The sequence below is a fragment of the Saccharomyces cerevisiae genome, chromosome IX, assembly GCF_000146045.2.
Source record: "Saccharomyces cerevisiae S288C chromosome IX, complete sequence".
Taxonomy (NCBI): domain Eukaryota; kingdom Fungi; phylum Ascomycota; class Saccharomycetes; order Saccharomycetales; family Saccharomycetaceae; genus Saccharomyces; species Saccharomyces cerevisiae.
Window position 1 is genome coordinate 267,876 of NC_001141.2, and position 22,526 is coordinate 290,401.

Consider the following 22,526-nt stretch of genomic DNA (forward strand, 5'->3'; position numbering starts at 1 on the left):
AAAAAAAAAAATAACTACCAACCATCAAATCAAACAAAACAAAACAAAAAAGCAAAGGAGAAAACCCATCTTGTACATGTACAGTCCCAAACTGTTGCGAAACCGTGCGATGATGTTCATGGAACTTGCGTCAAATAAAACCGCATCCCGTCCCACGTGACAAACGGCACCCAAAATCCGTTCTAGAAATGCCTCACACCCACACCGATGATGGGCTTCCGACTCGATGACTACCAACACATAGCCAGCCGCAGCGGCTGGCAGCATGTGCATGATAATGATAAGTGATGATGAATGATGGTGATAACGATTTTGAACAAATGGCTGCAGCGATAGCAACTAAGGGGATGGAAAGACAGATCTGGGAGAGATAACTGCAGGGTGTGGCACGGCAACACAAGGCTATTGTATTGCACTAAACGGGCAAGAAGCCATGATGTGCGTCTGTATCCCAAAAAAAAAACTAATGGATTGGCGCGTGTACTATATATATTCATATGTCGTGTGTTTGTATATGTGTGGGAGTGATTGTGCGTGTATATGTGTGTTGGCGTGTGTGGTACAATGTGTGTGTTTTAATGTAGAAATGAGGTTGTAGCACGTGATCGGGAAGCCACAGTTTGCGCGGAGATATTTTATTTTTTTTCATCAGCGTAAGAAGAAAGCAACCTTGCAGTCTGTATCGTAAGAGAAGACTGCAGTTAAAGAAGTTTAGAGAAGAGGCTTGAGTATCGGTAAAGGGGTGTGTGTTTGGTGATTTATAAAGGAGAAGGGCATGAGGAGAGAGAGGCAAAGGATGATGAGTTTCGAGGACAAGGACAAGGACGACCTTGACAATAGTAATAGTAATAACAGCAGTGAAATGACAGATACGGCGATGATGCCACCATTAAAGAGATTGCTTATTACGGGCAGTAGCGATGATTTGGCACAAGGATCATCGGGTAAGAAGAAGATGACGATGGCGACGAGGTCGCCATCGTCATCACCCGATTTGGCGACAAACGACAGCGGCACTAGGGTACAGCCATTGCCAGAATATAACTTCACCAAGTTCTGCTATCGGCATAACCCGGACATTCAGTTCTCACCAACTCATACAGCGTGCTACAAGCAGGATTTGAAACGAACGCAAGAGATTAATGCTAATATCGCGAAGCTACCCCTGCAGGAGCAATCCGACATCCACCACATTATCTCGAAGTACAGCAATTCCAATGACAAGATACGGAAGCTGATTCTGGATGGGATCCTATCGACGAGTTGCTTCCCACAGCTTTCCTACATTTCGTCACTCGTTACACACATGATCAAGATCGACTTCATCAGCATTCTGCCGCAGGAGCTGTCGCTGAAGATCTTGAGTTATCTGGATTGCCAATCTCTTTGCAACGCCACGAGAGTGTGCCGCAAGTGGCAGAAGCTCGCGGATGACGACAGGGTATGGTACCACATGTGCGAGCAGCACATAGACAGGAAATGTCCCAACTGTGGCTGGGGGCTGCCTCTTTTGCACATGAAACGTGCGCGGATACAACAGAATAGTACAGGATCTAGCAGCAACGCAGATATCCAGACGCAAACTACGCGACCTTGGAAAGTCATCTACAGAGAACGGTTCAAAGTGGAGTCAAACTGGAGAAAGGGCCACTGCAGGATTCAGGAATTCAAGGGCCACATGGATGGTGTGTTAACGCTCCAGTTTAACTACAGGCTTTTGTTCACAGGCTCGTACGACTCCACCATAGGTATATGGGACTTATTCACGGGGAAGCTAATACGAAGGCTCAGCGGCCATTCGGACGGCGTCAAGACATTATATTTTGACGATAGAAAGCTGATTACGGGCTCGCTCGACAAGACGATCCGTGTTTGGAACTACATAACCGGTGAATGCATTTCCACGTATCGAGGCCACTCGGATAGCGTTCTGAGCGTAGATTCATACCAGAAGGTTATCGTTTCCGGCAGTGCTGACAAGACGGTCAAGGTATGGCACGTGGAGTCCAGGACATGCTACACCTTGAGAGGCCACACGGAATGGGTTAATTGCGTCAAATTGCATCCGAAAAGCTTTTCATGTTTTAGTTGCAGTGACGATACCACAATCCGAATGTGGGATATCAGGACCAATTCATGCCTAAAAGTGTTCAGGGGTCATGTAGGGCAGGTGCAAAAGATCATACCGCTTACCATTAAGGATGTAGAGAATCTAGCCACCGACAACACTTCTGATGGCAGCTCTCCGCAGGATGACCCAACAATGACTGATGGTGCAGACGAATCAGACACACCGTCGAACGAGCAAGAAACTGTCTTAGATGAAAACATACCTTATCCAACACATCTACTATCTTGCGGACTGGATAACACAATCAAACTATGGGACGTCAAAACCGGTAAATGCATAAGAACACAGTTTGGGCACGTGGAAGGTGTTTGGGACATCGCCGCTGACAACTTCAGAATTATAAGTGGTTCTCACGACGGAAGCATTAAGGTCTGGGACTTGCAAAGCGGGAAGTGTATGCACACGTTCAACGGTCGAAGACTACAAAGAGAAACTCAGCACACACAAACACAATCCTTGGGTGATAAAGTCGCCCCTATCGCTTGTGTTTGTATTGGAGATTCAGAATGCTTTAGTGGTGATGAATTTGGGTGCGTAAAAATGTACAAATTCGATCTCAATGATTAGGACCTGTGTGTGGTCTTTTCTTGGTCAAAAACATCCGTAGTACCTCGAATATATATGCTTACATATATAATGAAAAATACATAATAGCATTTTACATTTATTTTATTTCCAGGAAAAAAATAAATCGCTAGCGTATCACTAGCCTTTTCCATCTTCAGTTTTTTTCCTTCCTCTTTTTCGTCTCGATAAAACTCTTGACCATTAGATGCTATTACTCCCCCACGGAGCCCTTCCCACGCTAAGGGGGATGTCAAGGGGGGGACTGAAGATAAAGCTTATTATATTGACGGCGATGATGAAGAGGGCGTACGCATAAAATGTCGTACAAGATCCATAATCTGCAATATTGTTCCCTCAACAGTACTAATAAATCCAAAGGGCGAAGGTACTTTATTATATAAACGCGCACGGCCATTGTATATAAAGGCGATTACATAATAGAATACTTATCGATTCCGTAATCCTTGAAATATAGAATATACATAAAATAGACAAGAACCCAACAGTTGAGGCGCCAGCTTTGGTAATAGCTTAATAATAAATAAAAAAAGATAATATAGCTAGCTAGTATTATTGCTTTTATCCGTATGGCCACCACCACGCAACCACAAAATATACTGATGGATGAACCTTTAAATCTTCCTAATAACAGTGCCCACAACAATAACTATGGAAACATAAATGCGAATATAAGAACTTTTGCTGGTATGAGCATGCACATGCACCCTGCCAGGCTGAACTCTCTGGAGTTTTTGCACAAGCCCAGGAGACTATCTAATGTAAAACTGCACAGATTACCTCAGGACGAGCTTCAAAGAAATACGGACATGAATAAGGGAATGTATTTTAATGGGAAACAAGTTCATGCCCATCACCCGTTTATAAATTCTGGAGCGAACTTTAACGCACATCATCAAGACGTCAGTAAATTAGGCGAGGAGGAAGACGAAATCTCTCCTCTATCACATGATAATTTCCAGTATGAATCCGAGGAAAATGGTAATCCTTCACCTCCCATTTACAAGAAATCTGGAGAACTGGTTAAGAGTTCATTAAAAAGAAGATCCAAGTCCCTACCCATTACTCCCAAATCTATATTCAACAAAACTGGCTCTAAGAGTAAACATGTCAATTTAGATCATGTAGATACTAGGCTATTGCAAAGAAGTAAAAGTGTCCATTTCGATCGTGTTTTACCAATAAAGCTGTTCAATGAAAATGAGAAACCCATAGATGTTGGCAAACAAATGGTTCAACAAGATGTTCTGAATTTCAAGCATAAGCCTTTGACGAGACTAAGTGCCCTTAATGGCGGTAGTGATAGCGTACCTATAGAAGATTTACTATCTGAAAACAACCAAAACGAATATGGAGATACATGGCTACAAAACCCGAAGGGTGTATTCCTATTTGGTACAAATTCTAATAATCGTAGAAATAAAAAAAAGAAGTTTAAACTAAGTGACGATGACAGTGATATTGAAAATGACAATGATAGTGACGACGCTATAAACCGTTTAGTAAGGCAACAAGACAAAGACCAAGCTCATCTTGCGCACGGGTTGAAGAATTTGTTAATAAACGATGACGACGATTATTTAGAAACAAGAACAAATTCTGCTAAATCAGGAGCCAACTTGTTTATTGGAAACTCTAAAAGAATTGTTGGTCTTTACAACAAGAACTTTCCAATATTAAGTGACAGGAACCGTAAGAGTTTAAAACTTAACATATTTCTGAATCTTTCCCGTGGAAGGCCCGTTTTTTTGCAAGAAATTACGCTACTAACTGGCTTCCACAACATGGTTATAATTGGCAAAGTCTTTGTGAAAAACATATACTTTGATAAGAAGATTATCGTAAGATATACATGGGATGCATGGAGAACTTTTCATGAATCAGAATGCGTGTATTTTTCTAATGCCAATGGCATCTTACCAGGAAGCAATATGGATATTTTTAAGTTCTCCATTGATGATATACACAATCCAAATGATAAAGATAGCAATATATCACAATTGGAGTTTTGTATTCAATACTTAACTTGGGGCGTTGATCGTTCTAGGAAGGAATATTGGGACAATAATGATTCGGCAAACTATAAAATTGACGTGGTAACGAATGAAACGAGGACAGGGCCCACAACAGACGTCAATGATAACTACGAGATGAAACATAGTCTTTTCAGAAACCCATTCCATTAAAGAAAAAAACAAAAACTAATAGTATTGTTTTACATATACAAAAGAAAAAAAAAAGATAAGAATACGTACTTTCTATTTTTATTTGAAGGTCATTTTCTTTATATAAAATAATATACTGGAATGATGTTCTTTTTGTTGCTTTCTATATTTGCTTTCTTTTTTTACTTTTTATTCAACTCCAGACGTTCTTAAATAACTCGTTATCATCCAATGAAATGTTAGAACTGGAATTTGAATTCATACTATTATTATTTGTAGCGGTAATTCCAGTGTTCACGAATGGTGACGGAGTATTACAAGGCTGAGGTGTCGTGGAAGTGAAAAATGAGTTCTGGCTTTGAGTCTGGGCAGAAGGTTTTGAGTATAAAGATAAAATGGATTTTTTCAAATCGTTCCTTTGCCCAAATTCACCGACTCTGTTGCCAGTCTTGGTATTAGCAGCACCTATGCTTGTTGCAGAACTAGTTACACTTGTATTAGATGTAGTCTTAGAAAGCGATGAAACCTGTAGGTTTAATAAGCTCGTATTACTCCTTGAGGTGCTTAATAAGTGGGAAGGTGGTTGTGTTTGCGTCTTTTGTAATGAATTTGAGCTCTGGTCCAATCTTGCATTCGAAGCAGGCAACGAATGATTCGCAGACGGCTTATGCAGAACTGGTTCAGTAGAATCATTTAACCCTTCAATACTGGAGAGGTCACCAATCCACTTCTTATATTCATATTTATTCTTGATGAAATTTTGTAAACTGCTCGTATCAGTGATTTTCCTCTGTTTCAATTCATCAGCCAAAGTAGCTTCGTAGTATGAGTTAGCTCTTAAATTGTTTTTGAACTGTATCAGTTTCACCAAATGTTCTTCCTTCCATGTATCCAGATCAACAGATTTCACTTTCGAAATGTGCGTTCCCAATGATCTATGTATACCAGCACATTTAATGCAAATGAAAACACCAAGTGACCAGGAAGCCCAGCGTGGATGTAGTTGCGCCTTACAGTCGGCACAATGACTGTTTCCTGGATCGCGTAAAAGAGCACTTAATGCCTTCTTGACTGGGACTGACGTCGACATCGCTTGTAAATTGCCCCACGTTCTATGCTCCTTTGTACAGTTGAAGCAAGTATTACCTTTACTTTTGTTACTATTAGTACCGATCTTATACGTATTATCGAGTCGAAAATCGTCCAGCACGAAATATGGAAACGGTGCGTTTAGGTGACTAAACTAAATAGCGTATATATTATATATGTTCCAATCTATATATATATATATGGCACTCTGTTACAGTTCCTTATCTTAAAACACAAACACCTGGTCTTCCATCTTGGAAAGCGGTTTGGAACGTCTGAACCCCAAGTCCACGGTACTTCTTCTAACTGAGGCAACCATGGCTGGAGGACCACAGATCAAAATTTGAACGTTGTCCATTGTAGCAGCGGGCAAGTGTTCCTTGATGACATCCTTGGTAATGTATCCTACACCACCAGTCCAGTCTTCACGGTCAGGAGAGTCTAAGTAGTAAACTATCTTAAATTGGGAAGGCTTCATGGCCACCAACGCTTCCAGTTCCTTCTTCAACAGAATATCCTCCTCATGGACGTTCCCAAAGACTAGAGAGACCTTGGTAGTGTCGTGAGGGTCCATGGCAATAGCTTTCATGATCTGATACATGGGCGCAATACCAGTACCACCAGCAATCATCCCTAGATGGGAACGGCAGTTTCTCTCATAATGATAGTTCCCACGAGGGCCCTTGATCTGGATCGAGTCACCTATCTTCAACTCTCCAATCATCTTAGAAACGTTACCTGTGGGGTAAGACTTCACTAGTAATTCAAAGTTTCCCTTTGTATCTCCATCCAACGATGTGGGCGTATACGATCTGGTAATATCCTTACCATTGATATTGGCCTTAATTACGATATGCTGACCAATTGGTAAACCGAGTACGTCGTCAGCATGAGGTAGCCCGAACTTGTACATCGAAGTATTATGCGTTAAGATGGTTTTTTCAACCAGCGGAAATGATTGGAAGTCATTCCTTTTGGGATCCAGCACAGGCTTGGTCTTCGGTCCGATAATGAACTTGAAGAGCAAAGGCACGACCACGATCACGATGACCACCACAAGCTTTTGAGCATCAATAGCCATCTTCGATTGCTTAATTGATTGAGTCTCTTGTTGAAGAGCCAGTTGAATGCATACTTTCAACACTTTTTTTTCTCGTTCATTTTTTCGCCTTATATAATAAGAATATTTATACATATGTAGATAATTTAAAGAAGTAGAAAGAGCCCTTAATGGTACCGCTTTACGAGGAAATTTAGCACTGTTACTTTTTGGAGAGTAGTGCAGTCTTAGAAGGGCCTTTGAGCTTGATGTACACGTCCGTGCCCCAGCCAAGTAAACTTTGAACGTCAATCTTGCCCCCAAACAGTTCTAGGTACGTCTTGCACATTGGTAGACCAAAGCCCATGCCGGAGACGTTGTTGATTTGCTCGCCGGGCAGATCTGTAGACTCAGAGTCAGCTGATTGTTGGGTATGTGTAGAGTAAGAGTAGTTGAACATGAGGGCCTCTACCTCGGGCGTGATCCCACCACCATGGTCCCGTATCCGTAAGTACAGCTCGTCATCGTCTGGCTTTAAAAGATTGATCTCTATGGGCATATGTTCCTTTCCAAGAGCTATCTGAGCTTCAAAAGCGTTCTTGAATACCTCTGTCATAATATACTCCAGAATGGGCGGAATGCACGTGAATGTGATGTCTTGTGATGGCGGGTGAATTAGGACCGGGGTCCGCTGAGTGTTGAACTTCACAAAGCATATATCATTGACATAATCAGAAACGTGCTTGATCAATTGTGCTATGGGGAGGTCCCGGTGCAAGATTCCAATCATCCTTTTGTTCGTGTCACCTTTGTTCTGTGCCATCAACGACAAATAGTGCGTCACAAGCAGCTTCATCGTGATTCTCTCCTTCAGGTGGAAGTTCAAGAACTGCGAAATTTGAAACTTTGGGTAACACGATTGGATTTCCTGAAGACCTTTTGCCAATACCACAATGGCGTCCTCGTGGTCGTCCAGCAGTTCTGTGAACTTGGCCTGTATCTTGGGAGGATTGTGCAACTCGTACGGGTATGCGATTGATAGCAACGTTTGCAAGCTTTTCAAATACAAAGAGTTGGTTCTCTCAATATGAGGGTTGATTACCGCATTATACGGTAGCCTCTGAATGGCATTAAGCCGTTTACACGTCAATGAAAGCAACAGGTTGATTGTCTTGATCGTCAGCATGTACTCCTCCTTCTTGGTCAGCGGCGGCCTGTATTGCAGGAAATACTCGTAGTTTAGGGGCGCAATTGGTTTACTAGCGTAGTCCTGTATCAGCAGCTCAATGTTCGACCTAATCTTGTAATGCTGGTCGAACGACAGTTGCGACAGCAGCTCGTGTGAGGGTCGCTGGCGATGTGCCCAGCGCATTCCCCCACATTTCCATGAACGCATAATCTTCCACATACTACCGTGAAGGCGTCTTGATACCACGTCTTCCAGTTATGGTCTTGACTCACCAATGTTCTCAGTTTAATGTTGTTTGCTTCATACTGGCAGACATTTTCCCTTATTACCGTGAGAAGCGAGCGGTGGATTAATCGGGATGTCAAAAACAAGAAAATTGCAACCTTCTTCACCTATAACCTATATGATTTGTAGGCAGAGGAGTGGAATAAGCAACAAATCATAGTCATCAATGTCGTTTAATGCCTTCGCCAGCTCTTTGAGCAAGAAATTACAGGAAATATCCACAAGTGTTTCCGAAAAAACCCAGGAATTGCCCAGTTTGGCGCAATCCACCCAAAGAATGGTCCAGGAACGTTTGGGCCAGGTGACGGACATCTCCCAATTGCCAAGAGAGTACACAGAGCTGGAAGATAAGGTTGACACCATCAAACTGATTTACAACCACTTCTTGGGTGTAACTGCTATCTACGAAAACGGATCGTACGATTACCCTAAATACATCAACGAATCCGTCAACGAGTTTTCAAGAAGCGTGGCTTCCAAGTTGACAGAGTTGACTCATGCTACATCTGCGTCTGAGGCACAAAACATCTTAGTTGCTCCAGGCCCCATCAAAGAACCCAAGACGTTGAACTACGCCCTCAGTAAAGTGGCTTTGAACTCCAGTGAATGTTTGAACAAGATGTTCCCCACCGAGGAACAACCCTTGGCTTCGGCACTCTTGCAATTCAGTGATGTGCAGGCTAAGATTGCTCAAGCTAGAATTCAACAAGATACCTTGATTCAAACCAAATTCAATAAAAATTTGAGGGAAAGGCTCTCTTTTGAGATCGGTAAGGCCGATAAGTGCCGCAAGGATGTCCATTCCATGAGATTAAGATATGACGTGGCAAGAACTAACTTGGCAAACAACAAGAAGCCAGAAAAGGAAGCTTCCTTGAGAGTCCAAATGGAGACTTTGGAAGACCAGTTTGCTCAAGTCACTGAAGACGCTACTGTGTGCTTGCAGGAGGTTATTTCTCACGCTAACTTCAGTGAAGATTTGAAGGAATTGGCCAAGGCTCAAGCTGAGTATTTTGAAACCTCGGCTGGCCTAATGAAAGAGTTCCTATCCAACTCATTTGCGGAAGAGCCGGAAGCAAAGCCTGAGGTTGCAGAAGAAGAAAAGCCACAGACAGCTATCTCTATGAATGACGAAGACGACGCTTAATAGCCGCCCTGTTCTTGTCTTTCTCTCTCCTTCTCTATATATATATATTTACTTAATACAATATCATATTCTCTAGTGTCGTACGAATATTATCATTTATTTGCTGGCTTTTGTAGTGAGTATATTTTTTGTAGAGAAAATATAATTACTGGAAGAGAAAAAGCTACTGAAAAAAATTTCGTAACAGTCACCAAAGGGCAAAGTGAGCAACCCAAAAATGGACGCTACTCAACCGCAATACGAACTATCCGTAGTAACACAATGCCTAAAGTCTGCCATTGACGTCATCCAATGGTTGATTCCTACTATTACTAAGTTCAGCCAATCACACCCGTTAGTTTTCCAACTATTGTTTATTTTCTTCACATTTTATGTCTTTTACAAGTTGTTGATGAACTTCATTACTCTGGTCAAAAGATTCCTGTATTTGACGTTGGTAGTAACATGTATCGGTATTTATATGCGTGGTTCGCAGCAGTTTTTGACTGTGGACCTGTTGAATTTCTACAATTTCGTCATGTCAAATAGATACTACGCATTTAAAATTTATACTCTGTTTATTAATGCCCTGGAAAGAGAAATCAACACTGTTTATCATTTGGCGCAGATGAAAATGGAACAGTTGCTTAAATAGAGCGAAACGCCTCTGCTTACTCGGAACATCTTAAAGTAATTACATATCTTAATTTCTAAATATTCATATAGATAAAGAACGTTTTTTTTGCTAGATTCCTCCCCTAGTCACTATCAAATATTGAGCTATTTTTGGTGACTTGTGTTTTCCAAATTATTCATTACAATTGTGACTTGATTTCTGAAGTTTTAAGAAAAATTGCAAACTAAGTTATTACAAGCGATTTATCCGGTCGCGATTGAAGAACTGAAAACAACAGCAGCAGCATTGTACCAAGAATCCCAAGATGCTCAGGTGTGCGGTCAAGAAGTTTGCATATTTTGCCACCTTCCTCACTATCGTCGCTAATATTTACATCTATACTTATCCATCTTTCCATCCAGAACAGTGTTCATGGAACTGCTCTAACAAGAACGCACCACTACAGAAAGATTTGACTTTTGTGGACAAAGTGAAGAATTACTTCAGTGATGTTCGAGAGCAATGGCATGGTAGCCATGCCTCTGCAGGTAACGATGAGGATATTCATATTTTGGCCTTCGGTGATCCTCAGATTAAAGGCATCTGGCCAAAGACGCCATATGTGTCCCGATTAGATACATACGGTAATGACTACTATCTTGGTCACATCTATGATATGATGCAGCAGAGACTGAAGCCTCAGGTGGTGACTGTTATGGGTGATCTTTTCTCCAGTCAATGGATCGGTGATTCCGAATTCCATAATAGAACGAAAAGGTATATTAGCAGAATTTTCAAAAGAGACCCAACTTCTATTGAAAATATCAAACAACAGAACCTCGATGAGAAAGGTCAATATAAGGCGAATTGGCCTGAATGGGGAGACCGTTTTAATGAGATTTTAGACAATGTCAAGGAAAACGAGGCTGATAATCAAGAACTTTCTTTTGGGTTTGGTTATGAAAATATCCACTCATGGAATCCAGACTTGGAAGACTTTTTAATCATCAACATCACAGGTAATCATGATGTAGGTTACTCAGGCGACGCGACTTATCAACATATGACAAGGTTCCACGACCTTTTCGGTAAGGACAACTATTGGATTGAATACGAAACCAACACTACCCATCCTTGGAGAATTGTAGTGTTGAATGATCTTTTACTAGAAGGTCCCGCTTTACAACCAGAATTTGTTGAAGCTACTTGGATCTTTTTAAACCAACTAAATGAACGTAAATTCAATGGTAGTACTGTTTTGTTGACGCATGTTCCATTTTACAAGCGTGAAGGGTTATGCGTTGATGGCCCAGACACTAGGTATTATCCAGATGCCCATGCCCCAGAATCATATAAATCTGGGCTTTTGAGATCCCAAAATCATTTGAGTGAATCCGTTTCAAATCAAGTTTTGAATATGATATTTGAAAATGGGAAGCCAGGTATCATATTAACTGGTCATGACCATGAGGGCTGTGAAACAGTTTATAATAAAAAATCTACATCTACTTGGGAAGCGACTAAAAATATCGAAAGTGACGTTTTCGTTAAAGAAATCACAGTTAAGTCTATGATGGGTGAATTTAATGGGAATACTGGTTTGGTTACAGGACACTTCAACACAGATTCAATGACTTGGGAGTGGACTTTCAGTTTATGCCCATTCGCTATTCAACATGTTTGGTGGTTCGCTAAAGTGTCCCTGCTCGTCACCATATTCACTTGGTCCTCGCTACTATTTGTCTAAACAAAAAAGAGTAAAGAAGATAAAACTCCTGTATAGAGATTTATATTAAATGTATGTATATATATGCATATACTGCTCTTCAAATTGCTTATGTTTTATAAACATTGACATCGGGGTTCCACACATCAAGATAATCATTATAATACCTTAGATTGTAAAATGTTTACTTACTACTTTAAAATAACTATAAATAAAATTAAAAATCAAATTAAAAATCAAATTATACTGCCATTAGCACTGATTTTTGTTGTTTTTGTTTTAAAGGGATGCACATTTTTTTTTTTTATGTTATTATCATACACTAATTTTTCCCTGTTTCAATTGTTTCAAGAGCTGCTTGCCGTGAGAAATTTCTTGTTTTTGTTGTTCTAAAGTTACATTACTCTGATCATTAACATTGTTATTGTCAACACTCACATCACGGACCTCAGACGCTGTATCTACCGGTGGCTGCAAAAATGAATAATCCAGTCTGAAGTTAATTTTATCAATTACTGTCCAATCGTCCAGTTTAAAAATTTTGTAATCACCAACTTCGCAAATTTCATTAAAAAACTTGACCTCACCTTGTCTTAAAAACCACATTGTACCATCCTTTGAAACTTTCCAATCCCTCTCATTTAGAATCTTGTATGCAATCTCCCTTTCTAAAGGAGTAATAGCAAAATAATAGTTATAAAATAACGAAAACATTTCTAAAGTTCTGAAATTTTCTAGAATTTTGGCATAAATTGACGATGAATCTTCTTTCAGCCTTTCGGAGCCTATAATAATATCACGCAACGAACAACGCATAACGTCCCACTGTTGAGTAGATCTGAATGCATCCAAGGGAGATGGTGGATTAACTCCTTGCGGTACTTCGACCAGCCTGGAAATTTCACACATATCACGAGACCTTTTGTACGTTATTTTCGATTCAATTTGACTATTATAGAGTTCAGAACTCATTATGAATTCTTGCACACCACTTGGTAGAAGTAAAGTTTCAAAATCACTTACAAATTCTTTTTTGATTTCATTTGTCTTAGCTTCTCTTTGTTCCAAGCTTAAATATTTCGGTGTGCTTGGTTGTTCTTCTTCCTCTGGCTCCGTCTCTGAATCCCTATCCGATTCAAAATCGTCATCGAATACTCCAAAAGTTGGCACTTGCAATTTATTTCTTTCTTCTGGTGACTCTTCCTCCTTCTGCTCCATAACCTTCTTAGTTGTGTTCTCAGGCCCATTTTGGTTTACCGTAGTTGCAACTTCATGTTCAGACTTTGGATTTGTCGCCAAGGAAACTAAAGGATGATGTGAGGAGCTCATATTTCTATAGAAGGCCTGATTGTTTTGATGCACAGCAGCCGCCCCAGCAGCCAAAACAGCAGCGGCCGTTGCTGCTGAAGATGATGCGCCGGTATTGTCAGGTTGTAAAGACAAAGATGAAGTAGATAACTTAGGTGTATTCAACGCACTACCAATCCTGCTGTTAGCGTTGGATGATGTTGTAGTAGCAGCAGCAGTTGTTGGAGTCTTTGTTGAGGTATTGGATATGGTGGACGATGCAGAAGTGACTTTTCTATCCTTTTCTACCGCTTGTGATGCAGCAACGGCCCATTTTAATTCACCAGCAGGTTTTGCTGGAAGAGTAGCAGGTTTCAATGTAGTGGCACCAGTAATACCGTTTGGAGTTTGATGAATATGTGTATGTACATTTGTTGGAGTTTCTGGTGTAGCTGAACTTGGTGATTTTTGCAATGACGGAAGCAAATTATCAGCACTGCTCCTGGGACTCTTTATAGAAGTTTTAACAGCCTCTTCAGGCTTTGTTGCATTATGGATAGGGGAAGATGAAGGACTTCTTTCCGTTTCTTTTGAAGCATCAGCAACGGGAATGACAGGTGACGGCGTAGAAGAGGGACCAGCAACGGGTATAGCTGCACCTGTTGCATTTTTTGCCGCAAGTTTAGCAGCCTTTTTGGCTTCTCTTTCCAATTTTCTTTGCTCCTTTTTAGAAAGTTTTGATATGTCCTGCAGAGATTCATTAGCATCCGATGTATTGTTATCTTCAGCATTTTGTGAAGCAAAATACTGGGCCACCTCATGAGCAATGGCTTCGTTACTCTGTAAATTCAAACCGTCATAAATAGTTTCATCCTCTACGAAATCTGGATCCTGATTTGACTCCACGAAGTAATTTATATCGTCCTGCACGTTTTTAACATCTTGGGGGTCCAATTCCTCATTGGCTAACAATCTCAAGGCTAACTCCATCTGCTGTTGATGCCACCTATACCTCGCTTGAAAACGCTTATATTGTTCCTTTTTTTCATCATTTGTCGTAGATGACGTTTTCTTCTTTTTATTAAGAAGTAAAAGCTTGTCAATTTCCACTTGTAGGGAATCGTATTGCCTTTCCAGCTCATCGATCATTTGGGAAAGGTACTCAGATATATCTCTCCTTTCCCTTTCTTGCGGGTCTAAAGTCTCTGATTTTTTCAGGCTAATATTAGAGTATGCTTTTTCTTTGGACGCCTTCTCTACAGCCTTATACTTTTCCATCGCTATTTCTACAGACCTTCTGTAATCTAGAAGAGAATCTTTATCTTTAATATCGGGTGAGCTTTGCCATGATTTTATCTGTTCCCTTAGCCTTTGCAGCTTTTTGACTTCTCTTTTTAAATCCGACTCTAGCTTGTCCTTTTGGGAAGGATTGTTTGTGCATGATTCATGTCTTTCGTAATAGCTATTGAAGATTTCTAAACCTTCGTTAATTTTTTTAAAGACCCTATCGACCTCCTGCTGTAATTTTCTATGAGCCATGTCGATCGACTAAACATACAATGAATCTTCAAAAATCTAAATTTGAAAATGAATAAATAAATGTGCTGTAGATAATAGCTTTTGATTTTTTGTCTTGACACAATGAGACTTCTCGTTAAAGTCAAACCAAAAGGAGATGAACAAAAGAAAGTTCGAAATATCAACAAAATGCTTTAAAAAATGTAGAAGCAAAGTTATTAATAACTTTACAAGCGCCTTAGTCAGTTTATTGATCTGTAGGTCAGTAGGTTTTAGAGATTACGCACAGATGAAAGTGAATTAAGCTACTATTACATAAAATCAAGGTATCTTTCACAAGTTTTTCACTCAGCGAAAATTGCGAGACCGCTCGTGGAAGGTGACGATAATACGATACTTACAACTTTAATATTATAAATATAAGCATGTGGTGGAACAATATAGTCAGGCAAACTGCTAAAAGTCCCCACTTATAAACAGTGTGTAAAAAGTACGTTTGTTTTTGCTCCTTATCCTTTATTTGGCGTTTTGACAGTGAAGACAATGCCGCTACCGATGCGTTGGTTATATTAATTCCTCGATTAATTATACCATATTTTTGAATGTCCAGTGCAAATGAAGAATTTGTATTCGTAACTTCGTATGTCGGTAGGAAATACTGACCCAGGAACTCATTAATTGAATCGCTGCCTAACAGAGGCTCAACCTGCAGGTCTATCCCCTGCCAATTTTGAGAACTCTCATTAAGATATTTTTCAAACTGAGTGTTTGTGTCGTTAACCCAAAGATTTAGGATGTCCGTTGATTGCACTTTCAAATTGGGGTCAGTTTGAAGGCTTAAATTTGCTGTAATGAACTTTTCATTCACTTCCATTTGGAAATTTTCACACAATAATGATACGCTGTCATTAATGAAACCCTCTATCGTAGTTGTTATATTTCCATCTGTCCAAACTTCCCTTTTGTATAGCGAAGGTCCCGCTCTTTTGTGGAATGTAGGCAAACTGGGTACTTCAAAGTTTGTTAATCGCGTCACTATCTGCCAATGAATTAATAACATCAAAAAACCAAACAGCCACAGGTGAGCCCCATTTGAGATTATCCACCAGTTACAGTAAAATAGTTTTGATTTTTTGACTTTTTTGTCATCGATTTTTTCTGGTTCTCTTTTAAATATTTTTTGATTGATAAGCTTTGTTAATTGGTAGGGAATTGGATAAAGTGTACTGAGATTCAGAGTAGTAATTAAGCTTTTCAAAACTTTGTTGTATTTAGTAAAATTGGTTTGTCCTGTCAGGCCATTAATTTGGGACATAACCAGGTTTACTTGCTGATTTTCCAGCTGAAACAGAATTCTTTCGATTGCCATGAGCAAAATCACAAATGCAAAGTACATGACTGTGAAAATTATTGTCATTCTCTTACATTTACGGAAAACGTGATTTTTTACTGCACTTAGTACACTGTTTTCCTCGCTATTTGTTTTCAGAGACCGTTTAATTATTGAAGTAGACGATGTAACCTCGGTACTCCCCCCAGATAAAATGGAAATTTCATTCTGTAAGTTTGCAGTAAAGTTCCTTTTCAACTGAAGCCAGTCAGTGGAATTTCGTAGAAAATTCAAACTTAAGGTACTAGAGGTATCTAATTGAGTAGAAAAGTCAGTGATAGTGCCATTGAAGTTCTGCAATGATTTCAATTTCCTTGAGTAGTTCCCAAAAATACTGTCAAACATGGAGTAATTTAACAGTAGGTTTGATGCCATTTGTGAAATGGAATCCTTATCAATGGTCATTGCGTCTTCTGATATTTCATTCCATGTGTCATTTATCAGCTGTGATTTAGTGAGTAGTTCGTTAAAAATTGTATTGTTTACCTCAAGAACTTCCTTAATCAATTCAGTTTCCAAACTTATTTGGTCGTTGATAAGTTTTTGTTTATTATCCAGTATGTCGTCTGTGTATGACTTGAATTTTTCTTGCATATCCGTACCTACCGTAGATTCAATACTCCGTAGTTTGCTTTCGAAATACTGATCAATTGTATTATCAATGAATGTTTTATTTAAAGAGTAACTGTTGGCAGAATATATGGCATGCTGTGTTGTGACTGCTGTCATTGTGGCCGTTGTTGTGGCCGTTGTTGTGGCTGTCGCTGTAGCAGTTGAAATAGATGCAAAGGTTGAGACGGTATCATTTCGTTTGACCTGTGCGTGAGACATTTTTGCCATTGTAATGTCAATGACTGAAAAGGAACCCCAAATAGTTAAAATAACAGAAGTAAAGAATATCAGTAATAGAGGATGGAAAATACAACTAAAAAACCTCTGTGGAAGTGATAAAGGTTTAATTATGTGTACATTGTTCATCTTTGCCGTACTCTTAGTTTTATCGAAAAGTGGTGTAGATTTTCAGCTACTTAAGCCATGTTAGTGTTCTAGTTTTTTGCTTTACATGTTATATAAAGGGCCAAGATAGCATATGTAAATGTTTTATTACTGGGCTGAAACATTTTTAAAACATTTTTCAATAATGTGCTGTTATAACCGTACAAGGACGGTTATAATTCTGAATTAAAATGCTGCACCGAATGAAAATACCAATGTTCTTCCAAACCTATTGGCGAAAATTAAGATAAGCTGTCGCCTCTATAATCAAGAATAATCTCAACTATTATAAATATTATTCCCAGAAGTTGAAATTGTGACACATTTGAGTAATATCACCTTACACGGAACATAGTTGCCCCCTTCTCCGAAATTGCTGACAATGATAATCGGGGATTCAATGACAATGACAATGAAGGCAAAAGATTTTCATATTGTACTCTTGTTTTTTGAGTTATCACTTTCAAGTACCTTCTTGTTAACAGAAATAGAACCGCTATAGAGGTTATCGTGTATACGTATCTGTTGGTGTTTCTAAATCAAAAACTCGCTTTTAAAGCAGTCTTTCAATTGGAAGATTCAAAAGGATCTAAAAAGATCTAAAGTAGTAAAGAAAAAAGTATAAGCCCACACCTTTTTGGTAGGATAATGTTTACTGGTCAGGAGTATCATTCCGTAGACTCTAATTCCAACAAGCAAAAAGACAACAATAAACGTGGTATTGATGACACATCAAAGATCTTGAATAATAAGATACCGCACTCTGTTAGTGATACTTCTGCCGCCGCCACCACCACTTCTACTATGAACAATTCTGCTTTAAGTAGATCCTTAGATCCTACTGACATAAACTATAGCACAAATATGGCTGGTGTGGTTGACCAAATACATGATTATACTACTTCCAATAGAAATTCTTTAACCCCACAATATTCTATTGCAGCTGGAAACGTCAATTCGCATGATCGGGTTGTTAAACCCAGCGCCAATTCAAACTATCAGCAGGCTGCATACCTTCGACAACAGCAACAGCAGGATCAGCGACAACAGTCACCCTCTATGAAAACTGAAGAGGAATCCCAACTCTACGGTGATATTCTGATGAATTCTGGTGTCGTACAGGATATGCATCAGAATCTGGCCACTCATACAAATCTGAGCCAACTGTCGTCTACCCGTAAGTCCGCTCCGAATGATTCTACTACAGCCCCGACTAATGCGTCCAACATCGCCAATACGGCTTCTGTGAACAAGCAGATGTATTTCATGAACATGAATATGAATAACAACCCACATGCCTTGAACGATCCATCCATCCTGGAAACATTGTCGCCATTTTTTCAACCTTTTGGTGTTGATGTAGCACATTTACCTATGACGAATCCACCAATTTTCCAAAGTTCTTTGCCTGGATGCGATGAGCCAATTAGAAGAAGAAGAATATCAATCTCTAACGGTCAAATAAGCCAGCTAGGCGAAGATATTGAAACTTTGGAAAACCTGCACAACACACAGCCGCCCCCGATGCCCAATTTTCACAATTATAATGGTCTGAGCCAAACTAGGAATGTATCAAACAAGCCGGTCTTCAACCAAGCAGTGCCGGTTAGTAGTATTCCACAATACAATGCAAAAAAAGTTATTAATCCCACGAAGGACTCCGCATTGGGTGATCAGAGCGTTATTTACTCGAAAAGTCAGCAGCGAAATTTTGTAAACGCGCCATCAAAGAATACTCCAGCGGAGAGTATAAGTGATTTGGAAGGCATGACGACGTTTGCGCCAACTACTGGAGGTGAAAATAGGGGCAAATCTGCACTTAGGGAATCTCACTCTAATCCTAGCTTCACTCCAAAATCTCAAGGATCTCATTTAAATTTAGCGGCGAACACACAGGGAAATCCAATCCCTGGTACTACGGCATGGAAGAGAGCAAGATTGTTAGAAAGAAATCGAATTGCAGCTTCGAAATGTAGACAAAGGAAAAAGGTTGCGCAGCTGCAGCTCCAAAAGGAATTTAACGAAATTAAAGACGAGAATAGAATTTTACTGAAAAAGTTAAATTACTATGAAAAACTAATCTCTAAATTCAAGAAATTCTCCAAAATTCATTTACGTGAACATGAAAAACTAAATAAAGACTCAGATAATAATGTTAATGGCACTAATAGTAGCAACAAAAATGAAAGCATGACTGTGGATTCATTAAAGATCATTGAAGAACTTTTAATGATCGATTCAGACGTTACAGAAGTGGATAAAGATACTGGTAAGATCATAGCCATCAAGCACGAGCCATACTCTCAACGTTTCGGAAGCGATACTGACGATGACGATATAGATCTCAAGCCCGTAGAAGGTGGTAAGGATCCAGACAACCAATCATTACCCAATTCTGAAAAGATAAAATAACAAAGTTTTGGTGAGCACAACGGTGTTTCATTCAAGAATGATAAGGACAACTATATATGTAATATACGTGTATAAATACTCGAGCTGCATCCTTTCTTTTCTGCCGTTATTATTTCGTTTAGTTACTACATTTATGGTATAAATTACCTTTAAGACATTATTATTTTGCATGTATGAAATTTGCTCGTGTCAACCCCTTAGTCCTCCTTGCCTCTGTTGTATGGAGGAAGCCCTTTAAACCTGTATTTAGTTTTTTAAATCTATTAGAATTAAGTACAATTGTACAGATGGTAAAAAAAAGTAATCGTTATATCGTTTGTCAGTGATTTTTTTTTTTTTATTTCATTCATTATTTATTTCTTATTTTTCAATTTGTTCCCTTATTGGGGCAAACCACGGGTGTCCCATCGCTTCCTTAGCAGTTAATCTTTCTTGATGATCATATCTCAAAAGATTGTCAATAAGGTCAATAATTTCATCGTTGCCGCTTAAATGTTTATTACCATCATTGATGAATCTATGCCAAGGCTTTCTGATGTATTGGTCCATATCGTAAAATTCTCTCGGTAAGGTAATTTCATACTTCAACAGGTATTTCTCAAAATCGCTTGTACCAAGTACTTTGACGATCTTGACAAGCTGGTCTGTGTTACTCGTTCCATGGAAAAATGGCTCTCTTTTAAAGATCATAGAAGCCAACATTGTCCCAAACGACCACAAGTCTAAAGAATAATCATACATTCTGTAGTCAACTAGTAGTTCAGGACCCTTAAAAAACCTCGACGCAACACGAACATTGTATTCCATATTAACATGATAAAATTCAGCAAGCCCCCAATCTATCAATCGCAATTTTTTATTCTTATGATCAATCATTACGTTATGAGGTTTAACATCTCTATGCATTATTCCCATTGAATGACAATAGTCTAAGGCCTTTAATAACTCAAACATATAAAACCTAATTTCGAGATCGGTTAATTTAGGGTAAAGAATACGGAAGTCCACATTATCTACGTATTCGAAGACCAAAGCCGGAGTTTTTGAGATGGGATCCTTTATTATATCAAATAGATGAATTATGTTTGCATGACCATTGTGTGGCTGATCAAAGATATAGGGCCTGATGAATTTTAAAACGTCCTCCTTTTGATTTGTGTAATATTGATCTTTTTGAAATGGCAAAGTCGTTGGAGGCACTTTTTCGTTAGACAAATCCGTTAAGATTTTGATTTCTCTCTTGATCTTCTTCTTTTTAACTGGTTTCAACATCTTAATAACAATTTTAACTTTAGAGTCTAATTTGACACCTTGGAAAACCTCGGAGTATTTTCCTCGCCCAACTTTATTTTCAATTTCATAGTCCTTTGTATTTGTGGACCAATCAATTACAGTATTTTCATAATCCCAATATTCCTCGGTTCTTTGTTTATTGATATTCGTATAAACACGAGCCTCTGACCATACCCTGCATTTCATAGTTCGAATCAAATATTCCTTCTACAACCCCCTATTTTTGTCTGTATATTTGACTTCTTAAGTCCCTATTCAGAAAACTCCTAGTAGGTAATTGCAATACACCGAGTATCAACAGTATATGAAGTCCCTTAATCCGTTTTACTACAGGACTGCGAGGTTCGTCTAATTGCTACTGAAATTTTCCAAGCGTTGGTCATATTTTTGATTTTTCGCTTTTTCTTCAGTGTTCGTTCCGAGTGATTTTTGATAGCGCTTTTCTACCACTTAGTGCTGCTGTATGTATTTATATGATATACCAGCGATACATGTAAATATTTCTATAAAGACTGTAAACCTCTGATTACCTCTGCCTGTGCGTCTTTATTCGCTTCCTCAGCAGAGGAAGCAATGGCTGCGTTCTTTGTTTGGTGGAAGATATCTCTTGTCTTTTCGAAATAAACAGTTTCCAATAGATTTCTCATCTGAGACTCAATGTCCTCAATTAAGGAACCCAAATTAGCGACATGTGATGTGAAAATAACATCTAATGGACGGGACATATCAATAGCGATGTCCTTTTCGGTCTGTCTTGTCAGGTTCCCGGATAACATCATATGAGAATTCTGGTCAGTTTTTGTTTTGTCCAAGTGCAGAATGATTGTAGTGGTGACTCTATAGTTGAAACTGTCGGGAGAAGAAGGAGATGTTGTAACTTCAAAAACATGGATACTGTCCCAATTACTGTGATCTGATTGGTTTTTTTTGAAAAGCACTACCCCTGCAAAATCGTGCCCATTGAAATCTTCTTCATTGAGGTCCCAGAGGTACACGCTGGAGATACCGCCTTCATAATAGAGATCTCTGTAAACGTCGAAAGAGTCATTGGCTAAGATCTCCAATTTTCTTAAAGGGGCTGAGGGAAAGGGGCTGTCTTGTAGATCCTTTGGGGATAGTTCTGGGTAATAAGTGTTCGACCAAGGCGATCTGAACGAATCAATATCACGATTATAGTCGCAGCATAAGTACTCCCGGTTTGAATCGGCGGAATCTTTCTGTGTGGATAGGGGAACGTCTACTGAAGATAGTAAATCTTGTGCCAAATTTGGTTGTAATTCGATCAAGTTGTTTAGATTCTCCTGTAACGTGGTAGGATTTAGCCTCCTAAGAAGATCTAAAGCAGCATCGAATTGAGCATCAGACATTACGGTGGTGATTGTAGAGTTGGAGAGAGTTTTTGTATGTCACTTGATTGAACAGTTCTCCTTTATTTGTTACAAATGCTCTCATTTTTACGTTTTCCGTGGTGAAAAAAAAAAAAAAAAATGAACATATATACATGTAGTAACAGCAGTAGTAGATGAAGAATTTAGAGTTTAAACAGGTAACATAACGCTATAAGGGAAAGGAAAGTGGAGATGTTATACATTATATTTACGTAGACGTTGAAGGAAGAAGAAAGAAAAAGGGAACAGAAGAAGAAGAAAAAGAGAAAGGAAATTCATGTGGATTTAAGA

At 39.2% G+C, this 22,526-nt stretch overlaps 14 protein-coding genes across 14 annotated transcripts; 7 read left to right on the forward strand and 7 right to left on the reverse strand.

The window, feature by feature from the left end:
• Positions 1-433: 433 nt before the first annotated feature.
• Positions 434-598, forward strand: YIL046W-A (uncharacterized protein; the record flags this gene model as incomplete). Its single annotated transcript, NM_001184654.1, has 1 exon — positions 434-598. The coding sequence occupies one exon, from the start codon at positions 434-436 to the stop codon at positions 596-598; it is 165 nt and encodes a 54-aa protein (NP_878097.1).
• Positions 599-775: 177 nt separating this feature from the next.
• On the forward strand, positions 776-2,698 carry MET30 (ubiquitin-binding SDF ubiquitin ligase complex subunit MET30; the record flags this gene model as incomplete). Its single annotated transcript, NM_001179396.1, has 1 exon — positions 776-2,698. The coding sequence occupies one exon, from the start codon at positions 776-778 to the stop codon at positions 2,696-2,698; it is 1,923 nt and encodes a 640-aa protein (NP_012218.1).
• A 587-nt stretch (positions 2,699-3,285) lies between these two features.
• PIG2 (putative protein phosphatase regulator PIG2) lies at positions 3,286-4,902 on the forward strand (the record flags this gene model as incomplete). The annotated part of the gene is made up of 1 exon (NM_001179395.3): positions 3,286-4,902. The coding sequence occupies one exon, from the start codon at positions 3,286-3,288 to the stop codon at positions 4,900-4,902; it is 1,617 nt and encodes a 538-aa protein (NP_012219.3).
• Positions 4,903-5,074: 172 nt separating this feature from the next.
• On the reverse strand, positions 5,075-5,971 carry AGE2 (GTPase-activating protein AGE2; the record flags this gene model as incomplete). Its single annotated transcript, NM_001179394.3, has 1 exon — positions 5,075-5,971. The coding sequence occupies one exon, from the start codon at positions 5,969-5,971 to the stop codon at positions 5,075-5,077; it is 897 nt and encodes a 298-aa protein (NP_012220.3).
• Positions 5,972-6,196: 225 nt separating this feature from the next.
• CBR1 (cytochrome-b5 reductase) lies at positions 6,197-7,051 on the reverse strand (the record flags this gene model as incomplete). Its single annotated transcript, NM_001179393.1, has 1 exon — positions 6,197-7,051. The coding sequence occupies one exon, from the start codon at positions 7,049-7,051 to the stop codon at positions 6,197-6,199; it is 855 nt and encodes a 284-aa protein (NP_012221.2).
• Positions 7,052-7,232: 181 nt separating this feature from the next.
• PKP1 (protein kinase PKP1) lies at positions 7,233-8,417 on the reverse strand (the record flags this gene model as incomplete). Its single annotated transcript, NM_001179392.1, has 1 exon — positions 7,233-8,417. One exon carries the CDS (start codon positions 8,415-8,417, stop codon positions 7,233-7,235), a length of 1,185 nt encoding a protein of 394 aa, NP_012222.1.
• A 232-nt stretch (positions 8,418-8,649) lies between these two features.
• Positions 8,650-9,630, forward strand: GVP36 (Gvp36p; the record flags this gene model as incomplete). Its single annotated transcript, NM_001179391.3, has 1 exon — positions 8,650-9,630. The coding sequence occupies one exon, from the start codon at positions 8,650-8,652 to the stop codon at positions 9,628-9,630; it is 981 nt and encodes a 326-aa protein (NP_012223.3).
• Positions 9,631-9,847: 217 nt separating this feature from the next.
• APQ12 (Apq12p) lies at positions 9,848-10,264 on the forward strand (the record flags this gene model as incomplete). Its single annotated transcript, NM_001179390.1, has 1 exon — positions 9,848-10,264. The coding sequence occupies one exon, from the start codon at positions 9,848-9,850 to the stop codon at positions 10,262-10,264; it is 417 nt and encodes a 138-aa protein (NP_012224.1).
• A 286-nt stretch (positions 10,265-10,550) lies between these two features.
• Positions 10,551-11,972, forward strand: TED1 (Ted1p; the record flags this gene model as incomplete). The annotated part of the gene is made up of 1 exon (NM_001179389.1): positions 10,551-11,972. The coding sequence occupies one exon, from the start codon at positions 10,551-10,553 to the stop codon at positions 11,970-11,972; it is 1,422 nt and encodes a 473-aa protein (NP_012225.1).
• A 294-nt stretch (positions 11,973-12,266) lies between these two features.
• Positions 12,267-14,777, reverse strand: NOT3 (CCR4-NOT core subunit NOT3; the record flags this gene model as incomplete). The annotated part of the gene is made up of 1 exon (NM_001179388.3): positions 12,267-14,777. The coding sequence occupies one exon, from the start codon at positions 14,775-14,777 to the stop codon at positions 12,267-12,269; it is 2,511 nt and encodes an 836-aa protein (NP_012226.3).
• Positions 14,778-15,153: 376 nt separating this feature from the next.
• On the reverse strand, positions 15,154-17,124 carry PRM2 (pheromone-regulated protein PRM2; the record flags this gene model as incomplete). The annotated part of the gene is made up of 1 exon (NM_001179387.3): positions 15,154-17,124. The coding sequence occupies one exon, from the start codon at positions 17,122-17,124 to the stop codon at positions 15,154-15,156; it is 1,971 nt and encodes a 656-aa protein (NP_012227.3).
• Positions 17,125-17,790: 666 nt separating this feature from the next.
• Positions 17,791-19,554, forward strand: CST6 (Cst6p; the record flags this gene model as incomplete). Its single annotated transcript, NM_001179386.1, has 1 exon — positions 17,791-19,554. The coding sequence occupies one exon, from the start codon at positions 17,791-17,793 to the stop codon at positions 19,552-19,554; it is 1,764 nt and encodes a 587-aa protein (NP_012228.1).
• Positions 19,555-19,914: 360 nt separating this feature from the next.
• CKA1 (casein kinase 2 catalytic subunit CKA1) lies at positions 19,915-21,033 on the reverse strand (the record flags this gene model as incomplete). Its single annotated transcript, NM_001179385.1, has 1 exon — positions 19,915-21,033. One exon carries the CDS (start codon positions 21,031-21,033, stop codon positions 19,915-19,917), a length of 1,119 nt encoding a protein of 372 aa, NP_012229.1.
• A 317-nt stretch (positions 21,034-21,350) lies between these two features.
• CAP2 (F-actin-capping protein subunit beta) lies at positions 21,351-22,214 on the reverse strand (the record flags this gene model as incomplete). The annotated part of the gene is made up of 1 exon (NM_001179384.3): positions 21,351-22,214. The coding sequence occupies one exon, from the start codon at positions 22,212-22,214 to the stop codon at positions 21,351-21,353; it is 864 nt and encodes a 287-aa protein (NP_012230.3).
• Between the last annotated feature and the right edge of the window lie 312 nt (positions 22,215-22,526).